The sequence below is a fragment of the Pyricularia oryzae genome, chromosome 2 (assembly GCF_000002495.2).
Source record: "Pyricularia oryzae 70-15 chromosome 2, whole genome shotgun sequence".
Lineage (NCBI taxonomy): Eukaryota > Fungi > Ascomycota > Sordariomycetes > Magnaporthales > Pyriculariaceae > Pyricularia > Pyricularia oryzae.
In genome coordinates, this window is record NC_017850.1 from 6,517,757 (window position 1) to 6,530,403 (window position 12,647).

The following is a 12,647-nucleotide window of genomic DNA, read 5'->3' on the forward strand; positions in this document are numbered from 1 at the left end:
AGCTTCTCTGCACAACTCTTCGGCAAATAATGCTTTCCCGGATGAAAGATGCCGAGATAACCGTGCAGAGTATGTATTTGGATTGCCGGGGGAGAAAGAAAGAAAAATATGCGTCACGCGTCATGGACGAGGTTGTCCCTGAGACAAAGCTGATGCTGATGCTGATACGTTGCAGGACGAGCAAACAATGACGGTACGCTTGCAATAACACGATTCGCCCGACTGACGTCCGGTTCCTGTTTCTGGTTACCAGCCGACGACTCTGATCGGAGTCTTTGCCCGGTCGTTCACGAGTCATGAACAACCCCCTCTTCCCGGCCGGGGTCTACCCCTGACTGATGCCTCGGTGCTTTGATGCGACACAGGAGAAATCACTAGTGCCAAATGTGCAATCAACGGGGGGAAGGGGGGAAAGTAGATCAGCGCGAAAGATTAGGAAGCAAGAAAAAATAAAGAGAAAAAAAAAAAAGAACAAGAAGAAAATTACCCAGCTAGCTGTTCCATGTTTTCGCTACGCACTTCACAGCTGCTTCCGGCAGTTTCCTACCGTGTCATTTACTTCCTGGCAACTGACCAGCCGCGCGGCCTCTATCTGTGAATGCCAATGGAACCAGGATGCTTTGTGACGATGCTTGGTGAGGTAGGTCTTGGCAATACTACGCCAAAAAAAAAAAAAAAAATCGGCCCTCCGTCCACGAAATAGTATCTTCGTTGGGGGACTGATTGGCGCACCGTCTTGGTGAGGCATGAGTTAATTAGCCGAGTGAGCTCTTGGGCGCTATCATGACTAAAAGAAAGAAAACCGTTTACTGCTAAGCAACGGGTAGCCGGCTTTTGGTCTGTGCAAGGCTATCTATTCCGCATGGCCGTCAGGCTGGTTTGGGTGGTTCGGCTGTGATTAGTGTGTGTCCTTGCGAGGCTACGCTAGAATATAGTAATGCTACTTGTTTCCAGTTGGCCGTGGAGTTAAAATATCCTCCGCAGGCATTCTTGGGGACTGGCAGAGTTTAGTCTCCGCTGTCAACTGTTTTGTTTTGGTTGCCACTTTTTAGCGATTCTACTCCCTCATCTCACCCAAAAACGAAAATGTTGGAGTGGATTTCTTCTGTCGTGGGAAAGGTTCATGGGTAGGGTGAGACCGAAAGAATCCGCATATGCTTTTTTAAACGTCGAATCGATCACCTGCAGAGGGTAAGGGCCTGGGGCTGCGGCATCTCAATGCTTGAAAATCAGATGCCATTCATTCCAATCCAGCGCTGTGGAAGAAGCCCACACACACCCGTTCGTTCCACCTTCAGCTTTGAGGCTTTCGACGGTCCCACGCGGCACCCCGAACCACCCCATAAGGCTGGAAATTTTGTGGCTCCCCGAAGCCTACTTAGTAGCAGCGGGAGACCAGACGACGAGCTTTAAAGCTTACTGCAGCCTGTAGAGCAGCCCACCTTGGGCCATGCCAGCCTTTTTTTTGGTGTCGTCCCGCCCGTCAGTGGCATCTACCCTAAACCTTCTTTTTTTTTCTTCTCCTTTGTGAGACATGAGCAAGATCAGGCACAGGAACGGGTCCCTTTTTTTTCCCTGCCCACCAATCTTTGCCAAGTATATGGGTAAATAACAACGTCAACATCAAATCAGGGAAATGATCTTTCCCTTCTTCATCGCATGACACGGAGAGAAGTCCTTTCAAATTTTCTCACTCTTTTCCCTTTCTGTCCTTCATTTTCATCCTTTCCCACCCCCTGACCAGCCTCTTTCTGCAGTTCCAACCCTCACAGTGCGGCGCGAGAGAGAGGGAGAGAGAGAGGGAGGGAGAGAGAGCGAAAAAGTCTGCCTTGGATAACGCTGCTGCTTGCTAACGTGGGCAACGGTCCCCCCACGTACCATAACTGATTTTTTTGTCGCACGAGTCGGAGGAGGCTTGGCGGGTCCGCGGTGGTGCCCTTGCCCACCGCATCGAAATCCCTTTCATGCTTTGCTACCTTGGTGTGGTCCCACTTCCTCTTTTCGTTCCCACTTGCAGATTGCATTGCTGGGTCGGTTACCGGATGGGCATGGGGGTCAACAACATTATGGGTGCTACGTGGTACGGTACGTAGCATTCGAAGTTCAGCCTACTTGGCAGTACTACCTGCCTATGGTATGGTATTTTCTGCGACCGAATGCGAGAAAAACACCAGAGAATGACCTTTCAGGGAAACGCTGCGCCCTTCTTTTGGGATGTGGATACGTTTTTCTTGCACAGAAACAGCCGCCGTGCTTTGCTGGCACTTACAAGCATCCCCTGCCATTAGTCTATTCGTGGCATGGCAAAGCTGTTCTCCCCCGGCCCCCCTTTTCTTTCCAACCACCCCTGGGAGCTGGTGTTCCCTGCACGGTACCGTTTACGTTGGGGGGGGGGGTTTACTTCCTTCAACGTGAGGTGCAATATAACATGACGAGAAAAGCATACAGAGAAAAAATACGCGAAAAAATTCAGTGCTGAGCCAGTGTTGCATTGTCTGGGAAATGAGAGGAGATGATGCATGACCACCGCATATCTGTTTCTTGGTCACAGGAGCAACCGGTGCGTTTTATCCGTCGGGTTACTGTCGTAGTATTGCTAAGTACCTATTCTTTTTTTCCTCGGGGATGGCCGACCCGGTCGGTGTTTGAAAACACGAGGCAGGCAAGAAACGAATTCCTATACAGCAAGTGTATGGGCTGTCGTGGGTTTTGGTAGACGGAGAGTTTTTTTGGTTTTTTTTTTAAAAAAAAAAAGAAAAAAAAATCTTTTTACCACATTATCGAGTCGGTTGAACAGTACGGTTGTGTACCGATACTACCGACACATCGTTTCCCCTGCAGATTACCCCCCTCCCATCAGATATACCTATTTGGAAAGGGTCTAGAGGGAGGTAATAAGATAGAATTGGAAGTAATAATGAGCTCATCGTTGCATTGTATGTACTGAGAATAGTGAGAAGCAAAAGGACCATTTGTAACTGATGAGTAAACAGCAGACAGTTCGCGCTTGCGGGAAGACGGTGTTTGCTTTCAGTTTCTTCTCTTTTTCTTCTTCTTTTTTTTCATATTGCGCACATGAGTATTACAGAACCTTCAAACGTACTATCACGTAAATTTTTCATAATGATACAAAGCTAATAATATGTAGAATGCTACACAATATGATTGTCGTGTATTCTGCCTCATCCCAGCATACTGCTAATTTATCTTTCGTGATTTTTCTGAGTTTTTTTTTTTTTTTTTTCTGCATGTCACCAGACCGCTCTCGCCAAGTACTGATCTCCACCCTTGCTGGCTGCCAAATCAATGCGCCTGTCAAAACTCTTGGGGCTCGGATTTCTCCTTTCTATGAACAGTCTAGTGTGGTTTTGTATTTTTATTTTGTTTTGTTCCGCGTCTTGACTTGTTCAGGGGAGTGATGGGGGCTGAGGGAATCTAGAATTGCCTGGGTATGTACAGTGCATCATGTTTTGTCCGAGATATGCGCCGGTTCTCTTTTTGATCATATATCGCGCACAGGGGAAAAAAAAAAAAAAAAAAAAGTCAACCGAACCAAGTGGTACCTTCGGAGTCGTGGAATTTACTACGGTTTGTTGAGATGATCGCCGTTCTGGAAGCAGGTTTGATGAGATAAACTAGGGGCACCCTTTGCTACGGTGATTGGGCTTTCAGGCTTACAGGCTTCCAGGAAGTGCCTTGGTTTTTTGACTCCTGGCATCCCATAGCTCTTCTCTTGCAGCTGTCTGCTTGCTGAGACCTGGGATCAAGGTCAGGATTGCTGAACTTTAAGCCAAATGCGTGTTTAACGGCCCCCAAATATTGGCTTATTGCAGTCACACGCCCCCTACCTGGGCAAGCTGGGATAGGCACTCCTTCGAGTCTTGTTCGATCTACACAGCTTGACAGGACTCCCCAGGTTTCATCTCGAATGACCTTGCTCAATCTGCGCATCGGTATACTCTAATTGCACTTCGCCAAGGACATGCGTCCTCTGAGTCGGTCGGTGACTAGAATTCGTCATGTTCATGTAGCATGTGTAGGGATGTACCGTACTATATGTAATTGTCATCAGAAATCCAAAGTCAGATCATCCAAGCTTGACCTTGGCTGGAAGAAAGTGAGGAACAATCGACATTGTGAAAAAAGAGTTTCGTCATAGTCTGTCTATAGGTAAGATAGGCAGGTACACATTACCAAGAACATACAGTTCAAGGTCAATCAGAACAAGAGAAATAATAGTGAAAATAATAATATTATTAATTAAACTCAACTCGACAAAAAAAGAAAAAAAGGAAAAAAAAAAAAACACCCATGCAATGTTGAAGCTCATCTGTTGCCCCTTTGAATGTAGTCAATTTTCAGAGTACATATAAAAATGCCTCGGATTACGCAAGCGCCGAGTGCGCTCCGGGAACTATTGGCCGGTTTATCGCCTTTTCCCCGAGCCCGAATGCACCGGACATGTGTACCACCTGCCTGTGGCCAATCCCAATCCCGGTGTCGTACTTTCCCAGGGCGTAATGTCGCCATCCCGTACATCAAAGGAACGTCGTCGCCACTTTGCAAAGAGAGGGAAAAAAAAAATTTAGAATAGGCCCACTAATAGCGATTGGTTTGGATCGATTCTTCCGCACCATCTTGCATGCAGTAGGTTAGAACCACAAAGATGCTGAGCGGTAGACGGTAGAACAATGGTCCCGACTCGGGACTTTTGTGTCTTTTCTTTTTCTTCTCTTGTGTGAGGGGCGGCCGTGGGTTGAGATATGCTTTGTAAAAAAAAAAAAAAAAAAAAAAAAAAAAAAAAAGTACAAATGTACGAGGGCTTTGCCCTTTTTCGGGTGTGTGACGGGATTGTTGGCTGCATGCCTATGTTTGTACTTTTTACCAAGGACTTGGTGTGGTTATGTCCACCGTCGTCTCGCATACATCACTGTACGTGTAAATCACCACCAGAAACCGGAACCATACAAAACGAGGAATTTTGATTCGTGGGGATAGACGGCTGCCAGGGGGTTGGAACTGCCGTGCTTGAGATGCCAAAATCGATATAATATAGATCGCTTCGTGTCGCATATACGATGAAACATTAGTTACTTGCTTTTTGGAGCTTCGGTGTGTGCGTATACTCTGCAGGATACACTCTCGTACGACTATTCCAAGCCTGAAGTCACCCTTGCAGCGTTGGATGGTGTGCCGTGTGACTATATGAGCTGTTGCTTCTGTATAAACCAATCGCAGCTCAAGCGGATAGACTACAAGCGCAAAATATCTAACGACACTGGTAAATGGTAAACTTTAAACAAAGTATCACGAATAAATGTGACGTGACGAGTATAGCTTCACTCCCAAAACTATACTAGTTCCATTGCTTCTTGTGCTTGGCAGTTCCCATCGTAAGCACCAGAATCGCTGTCAAGGTGCATAAAAGACAAGGCGTCCTCTTCAAGTAGTCAATTCTGGAAGCTAGTAGTTACATTTGCACTACAAAGTAGGCGCCCGCACCGGGGATAGTAGTAGGTAGGTAGGCAGATAAGTAGACCGATGGGTAGGTAATAGGCAATTTAAACGTTTCCGTCTGTGTTTATATTAGGTTGGTACCAACTCAGACGCATGGTCAAAATAGGTTCGTATCATGTTCAGCTATGCTTCGAGTAAAAACCAGACATATCCAGAGCCAGCACCAACTGAGCAATGGAGCCTGCCTTGGACTTTGCGTCGGCAGATTTCTCGGCAAGGCCCTTGCAGACCGTCAGGAAGACCTCTACTTTGCGTCGAAACTCCCAATATACTAATGGTTTGTCTGACTGTGTCCCGCCCTCCTGTCCAAGGGAGGACCGCCCGCCACCCTCGGCGAATCGTAGTATCAGAGTAAATATGTCGTTGAGTAGCTTCAAAACAGGCTCCTGGTGTCTACGGAGCAGTAGGGCTGACATGATCTCGCTGAGAAGCTCCTCATGACGCTTTCGTAGTTGCTCAGGTCCGAGCACATCCACATCTCTGGCCGGCGCGTTGTGGCTATCAACGTTACTTCCACTAGCACACACTGTGACTTCAACGTGATCAAGCCACTCGATGAAGCGACGCCATGGACCTGCGACCCCTTCCCCGAAGAAGTGAGCAGCAATGCTGGAGACAAAGTGACGCGCCTCGAACCGGAAGCGGTGCTCCACAGGGTCGCTGGATGGCTGCCCTGCCTGACCACGGAAAAGCTGGTTCGAGACGAACAGCATGCGCAGCACACGAAGCAGGAGCCTGAATATTCGATCATACCGGTCGAGAGCACCATGAGTGATGATGGGCGCAAGTGGACCAGGCGGTTTATACGAGAGACGAAGAAAGTCGAGGGCCTCGAGCGAGTTGGGATCCAGACACTTCTCCATCTCTTCTTTAGAAAGGTCCCGGATCGAAAAGCTCAAGTCTCCAGGGAGATGATCAAGATCGTGTAGATGGGGTGCATCACGGCTTTCCTTGAGGACTCCCATGAGGGCCAAACGCAGTTCTGAGCTGGCCGGCGGCCAAGTGTCTCGACCCATTAAACGCAAGCCCATCGTTCCACCGCTAAGTGCGACGCCTCTCTTGCGTTCTGCAGTATAGAGTTCCGGATCGAAGAGGGCATGAGATAGCCGGCTGCAAAATATGCCACTGCCGAAAAGATGAAACTCAAACTGGGCGTTGAGGTGATCCCGAAGTTGGTGGGAATTAAAAAGCAACCGCATGCACTCTATGTTGACGATCCTGGCTTGAGCCTGAATCACCGGCCCAAATGAGAGCCTTGGGATCAGCGACCAGTGAGGTGCGAGCCGCCCAACGGACATTGGGTCACCATCAAGGCTGCTGGAGAACAAGGACTCTAACGCATCCAATGTGTGACCGCTGACCACTGGCGGCAAGACCGCTGGCCCGTCAAGTTGAGCAATTGATGCTAGGATTCGCTCCTCAATAACATCTTCAGGTTTGCCAAAACAGTCGAGCCCTAAGCCAGTTGTAGAGCTGCTCCGTAAGGAAGTGTCAATATCGGTGCAATGTTGTTCATGGCTCAAAGTCTTGATTTGGTTGACGGTATCAGAAAGCCTCTGTTCGTAAGCGATGACCTCTAATTCCAGGCGGGTGATATCTTCCCATCCAAACGTCCAGTCGAGTCCTGGCGGTTGGCTCCCGCCTACAGTCTGTGGGCGCGATAGCGGGTGATCGTTGTGGTACGACCAGATGAACCTGAGATTCTTGCCCGTCTCGAATAGTAGTTTGGCTACATCGTCTGGAAAGAATGATGGGACATTCTCCTCCTTCAAGAAGTAATCTGAATCTTCAAGCTCATGCTCCGTGTTCTCCCCATAAATTCGCGTTTCGACAGCAACAAACCCCTTTCCGTGCCCTTCTTTGGAGATAGGAATGCCGGTCTCGGGCCTTAGGCCAACCCACTCCTCGGCAAACTCGAGCCAAGGTCTTGATACGGCTTGGAGTATATCTCTGGTGATGGCGCACAGGAACTCGTCACCGTACTCGGCTGTGTGAGCCGCCTCAAACAAGAGGGAAAGAAGCTTCTCGTCAGTGGTGGACCTGGAGACTTTGGAGACGAGCCTCTTGAAATATTGAGTGGTGGACCTCAAAGGGTAGACGCCTGCCTGCATTTGTATCAACGACCTGAAGGAGTGAACTCTGGCTTCCAACCTGGACTGAACCGCACAAAGAAGTCTATCCAGGAAGTTCGCCAGAGCCACCCTGCAGGGCGATGCGTGTGAAGCGTACGACTTCTCAATAAAATTGCGAAGAAAGCGCGTATTATTTCCACACTCCATACAGACTGAAGTCACACCTCCGAGTGCTTCTGTCGAGTAGCCTGACAATCTGACATCTTTCAGGTCCTGCTGGAATGACCTCTTTTGAGGGTGCCACGAGAAGAGCAAAGAACCACGGCCAAGTGCGAGTGACACGAGACAACTCATCAAATGGGAAGGGTCGAGAACCGTATGATCTTGGCCCGGACGAGCCGAGGAAGAGATAGCACCGGTATAAAGTAGTTGATCGTATACTACGGGACCAGCCTCTGAGATGAAGACGGGATTTCGCGACGATTTTAAGGAGCTATCGCCAGAATAAAAGGTCTCCCAAGTTCGGAGTTGTGGTGCATCCTTGAGTTCATGCGACAAAGGAAGCCAAATGTCTTCAGATTTTACATCTGACTGCTCTTCAGGGTCTGAGGTACTCTCCGGCTGAGAAGATATGGATTGCGGAGCCAGTGGTTCAAGAGAGTCAGGCAGCTTGAAAATCCCATCATCTGGTAGCAGCAGACCCAGCGGTGGTGGTTGATCTGTGGCCGTGTCAGAAATGATTTTTTTCTTCCTTTTATTTTTATTTTTTTCTATCTGCACACACTCGGGTCAAAAGATAGCCCGACTTACAGTCTCCATTCAAATCAAGATGAAAGGACCCAATTTCATCGTCATCCGGGGAGGCAACCAACTTGAGACGTTTAGGCGATCTCCAGAAATCAGGTGTGGCAAAAACATTGACTGAATGGTCTACGTTGGACATGACGAAAAGCAAAATGCAGTATCGCACCGCTTTTGATTAACGTAGGAAGAAAAAAAAAAAAGCTATCATTTGCCTCAGTGTCGCCAACACTGAACGTTCAAGGCTTGGTTGGGTTGCTCCGTGGTTGGGTCACGACTCACAACAACATCCCGCCCGCTCAGGCCGCAGCAGGTAGGAATCTAGGTAAGTAAGGTGGGTAGGTGGGACGCGTCGCGTTACCACGTATTAAACGTCTGCCGATCCGTTCGGAGGATCCGAAACCCAGCTCTGATGATCGGAAGTGGGGCCGAGCTGAAGCTCCATTCTCGCTCGTGCGAAAGCGCCATTTCCAGAGACTCAGTTGATTCAATCAAAAAGGAATTGAACTCATCTACTTGTCGGATTGTCAATGATTCTGTATTGAATTGGCCACTGGAGTTCGAGATTTTTGATCACCAACACAATTTGGACCTGAAGTGCTGTCAATTATCAACTCTCAAGCCGACCATCTCCCTCTTACACCAGAACTTGTGCGACACTCGCGCGCGGGGGCTCGCGCAGTCACCTCACCCCAAAAATTCACAATGCCCCCGAGGAAACGAGGAAGGTCGAGCGTGGCTACGACGGCGGCCGCAGCTCAGGAGGATGATGCGATGGAAGTCGACACCCCCCAAGCGGCCTCGACTCCGACTACGACCACGGCCCCCACAACGCACCCCACCGTCGACCTTACCAGCCCATGGACCGACGACCAGGTCGCGTCGCTCTTCAAGGGCATAATCCGATACAAACCCGCGGGCATGCACAAGCATTTCAGGATGATCGCTATTTCCGAGCACCTGAGAAAGCATGGATTCGACCCAAACGTACTCAAGCACACGCGCATCCCGGGGATATGGGAGAAGCTGGGGACCTTTTACAACATCGACGTGATTGACGATCGCGAGAATAACATCCTCGACGACGAGAGCCTTGAGAAAAGATGGCTAGAGTTTCGCCTGCCCGTCGGCGAGTACCACGAGCTTCAGGATCAACGTCGTTACAGAGCTCCGGGAGATGACGACACGCCTGCGACCTCACCGGCGCAATGGGATCCAGATGAGAGCCCAGATTCGCAGCCCAACCAAAAGGCCGTGGCGCCTGCTGCCCCATCGACCAAGCGGAAGCGTGCGGAGCGCCTCTCCAAGGCTCGGTCCAGCACGGTAGAGGACTCGGACGAAGAGCCAACAACTCCACCCAAAACTGCCCGAGGCGGAAGGGGTGGTCGAAGACGAGTCAGCACGAGAGTAAAGGCTGACAACAACAACAACGAGGAGGAGGAAGCGGAAGAAGAAGAGCAGGAGGATGAGGACGGGGAGGACGACCAAGACGGGAGCGACGATGATGCAGCTGAGAATTCGAGTGAAGCTGAAGGCTCCGCGAGCGAAGAGGCGGAAGCTACGGCATCCACGGCAAAATCTACACGGGGCGCTCGCGGTCGTGGTGGCAGAGGCGGTCGTGGTCGTGGACGTGGTCGGGGAAGACGAGGTCGGGGTGGCTGATCACCCGTTGGAGACCACTGTTCTTTTCTTGAATGAGAAAGTTGCCTCGGGGCTGTAACAACAATAGTGTGCTATAACAAAGCGTTGCGCAAGCGAGCTACGCCTAGGTAGCGTGTTGGCTACCTCATATACCTACCTCATTGTATTTTTGAGGCAATTCATCTTGCGGAGGTTAAGATAATTGGTTATGCGGGAGCAGGGAGACCGGTGCCCGACATGTATAAAACCTGACAATAAAATGATACAATTATGATACCCTCAGAGACACTCGTTTGCACCAACAAGTCCGTCGAGGAGACTCGAGAGCTTTTCGATGGTCATGAAGCACCAAGATATACATGCCCACTTTGACAAGCTTGAATCCACAAAGTATATCCTGCTTGAAGGAAAGGCCGTATTGCTTGACTCGTTTGATAGACGTAATCATTTTACAACCAGCGGCAGAGTGGTTGGAGTAGCCAACGACGTACAGGAAGAGGCTAACTTAGGTACCTGCCTACTGGGTAGGTAGGTAATTAAGGGGAGGCCAGGGAAAGTATAAGGGCGCCCCACATAAATGTGGTGAATCGACCCCGCGTCGCGCCCACGCAAAATTACGGTATTTGGAACTCAAGCTAGCCTAAACTCTTGCCTGTAGTACCGGGCTCTGTCTACTTCATGAATGACTTGATACTTCTTGAGCCTTTCAATCCAAAACCTTGACGAACAAACGTGGAAAAAAAGACCATGTTACAGTCCAGGCTGCTTAAAACCAGGCAAACAACCAGCACATCGTTCCGAATCTGCAAACATGTCTAGGTCCGCGTCATCTAGCCAGAGGAGTCTCTCTTTGACTGAAGAGCTTGAACGATTGGAACAGTCCATAACCTTAACTCTTCAGGGTATGTTTACCCATTAAAGTTTAAGTCGGAGGGCATTCACATATCAGCTAACGCGATGCATCCCCAGAAATCGATAGCAACTTCAGCAAAGCTCACAGGATAATTACCACTAGTATTTTGCCCTTGGTAGAGCAGTATGGAGAGCACTCCAAAGCCGTCTGGGAAGCTTCTATGGTGAGCTGCACGCTTTTTTCTTTCTTTTTCTTTTGCTCTCTTCCCCTCTTTGTGGCCTCCTGAAATCGTGACCACGGCTAATGAATATTTTTGCCACGCATCAAGTTCTGGAAGCAATTTTTTGAAGCTTCTGCCAACGTGTCTCTGTCAGGATATGAAGAACTTGCAAACGATGATGAGCCTACATCGGCTGTCGAGGAGTCCACCGTGAACGACGACACCATAGTCACGGCTCCTGATGAGAACGCTACTCCACGGCCTCGAAGTTCTGGCTACGATGAGTCGACACTTGAAGAGGACAATGGTGACATGTCGCTACTCACTGACGATGGAGCCGGGGATCTTTCAGGCAGCACTCCTCGCCCGCCAGCCACAAAAACCATTGTAAGACCACCTGCCCAGTCATCGACATCCCAGCCGCGTTTCGCAGGGCTGTCATCACCATACGAGGCCATGAAGCGCGAGATGATGCGTGAGGCGGATGAGCCTCAGGGTGGTGATTATGAGGATGAAGAGTCCTCTGCCTTTGATGAGTCCGAATCAGAGCTCATCTTCCGTCAAAAGACGGCACGCCTGCCAGACATGTCAATGTCGCCACAAGCGTTCCTTGCCCGCGTAGCACAGGATTCGCCAGAGAAAGGTGGCCCTGCCAAAGATCGCCTGCTACACCGTGTTCTTGATAAGAACTACCGGCTTCAGGCCACGCCTCACCGTGCCATGACGCGTGGTACGTCACCGGTGAGATGGAAGATTACCGAGAACGAAAAGGCCGGGCCGAGCAGCGGGAAGGGCCCGGAACAGCCAGAGCGCCAGCCCTGGGAAGACAGCCCCATGTCAAGTCCCGAGATGGCGCCGCCGACTCTGCGCAGCGCTGTCTTCATGTCACCCGTCCGCGCCGCACATCGCACTGGCGGCAAGCTCGAAGCTGTGTCGGCCGGACCCAGAACCCCTGGAGTCAGCGTCCAGACGCCGCAAATGGGTCGCAAAACACGAGATGTGTTCCAGACGCAGATAGGCCAGCAAAAGGACAAGACCCCGGCCAGGGAAAAGGATGAGATCACTTGGGATAGTGATAGCGACGACGAGCTGTATGCAGGCATGAGCCCGCCAAAGACTATACAGTTTGCTCTTCCTGCGTCTCGTCTTTTACAAACACCAGGTTAGTCTTTAATGCACTCCCAGGTCGAGGGTTCAGCTTGTTAATTAGTTTAAAAATTTTTCATCCCAGCTCGAGAAGCCAGCAAACGTATTGTGGAGGACATACTCCTTACAGCTGGCGCTGCCCCTGACGAGTCTTCCGAATATAGCCCAACAATAGTCAAGATGAACGCCAACATCCTGGACGATTCTTTTTGAAGGCACAAGGTGGTCAAGATAGCCGCAATCAGGGGCTCGATTGGTTGCAGAAGTTTTACCCAGCGGCGCCAGTCGTTGAATAAAAAGTGCAATCAATTGTTATCTAACAGAGTATGTATGGAAGAGACAGTCCTACTTAAACACGCCTTCTGGCAATTCATTCACAAATCATTGTCATCCCAAC

At 49.8% G+C, this 12,647-nt stretch overlaps 4 protein-coding genes across 4 annotated transcripts; 2 read left to right on the forward strand and 2 right to left on the reverse strand.

Moving 5' to 3' along the window:
- Window positions 1-1,178: 1,178 nt before the first annotated feature.
- MGG_15863 (uncharacterized protein) lies at window positions 1,179-2,285 on the reverse strand (the record flags this gene model as incomplete). The annotated part of the gene is made up of 4 exons (XM_003715289.1): window positions 1,179-1,182; window positions 1,421-1,458; window positions 1,902-2,026; window positions 2,270-2,285. 4 exons carry the CDS (start codon window positions 2,283-2,285, stop codon window positions 1,179-1,181), a joined length of 183 nt encoding a protein of 60 aa, XP_003715337.1.
- A 3,207-nt stretch (window positions 2,286-5,492) lies between these two features.
- MGG_07141 (uncharacterized protein) lies at window positions 5,493-8,690 on the reverse strand. The gene is made up of 2 exons (XM_003715290.1): window positions 8,400-8,690; window positions 5,493-8,308 (listed from the first exon to the last, which is right to left on the reverse strand). The coding sequence occupies exons 1-2, from the start codon at window positions 8,530-8,532 to the stop codon at window positions 5,637-5,639; spliced, it is 2,805 nt and encodes a 934-aa protein (XP_003715338.1). The 5' UTR covers window positions 8,533-8,690; the 3' UTR covers window positions 5,493-5,636.
- Window positions 8,691-8,870: 180 nt separating this feature from the next.
- Window positions 8,871-10,323, forward strand: MGG_07142 (uncharacterized protein). Its single transcript, XM_003715291.1, has one exon. The coding sequence runs from the start codon at window positions 9,096-9,098 to the stop codon at window positions 10,050-10,052; it is 957 nt and encodes a 318-aa protein (XP_003715339.1). The 5' UTR covers window positions 8,871-9,095; the 3' UTR covers window positions 10,053-10,323.
- A 519-nt stretch (window positions 10,324-10,842) lies between these two features.
- On the forward strand, window positions 10,843-12,463 carry MGG_07143 (uncharacterized protein; the record flags this gene model as incomplete). The annotated part of the gene is made up of 4 exons (XM_003715292.1): window positions 10,843-10,933; window positions 11,001-11,107; window positions 11,213-12,266; window positions 12,336-12,463. The coding sequence occupies 4 exons, from the start codon at window positions 10,843-10,845 to the stop codon at window positions 12,461-12,463; spliced, it is 1,380 nt and encodes a 459-aa protein (XP_003715340.1).
- Window positions 12,464-12,647: the final 184 nt, after the last annotated feature.

Excerpts from the sequence above, each read along its gene's own strand:
- MGG_07141 (XM_003715290.1), bottom strand. The coding sequence starts at position 8,532 with ATGTCCAACGTAGACCATTCAGTCAATGTTTTTGCCACACCTGATTTC. Across the intron at positions 8,309-8,399 it reads TCTTGATTTGAATGGAGACT|ATCAACCACCACCGCTGGGT; the intron begins GTAAGTCGGGCT and ends ACACGGCCACAG.
- MGG_07142 (XM_003715291.1), top strand. The coding sequence starts at position 9,096 with ATGCCCCCGAGGAAACGAGGAAGGTCGAGCGTGGCTACGACGGCGGCC.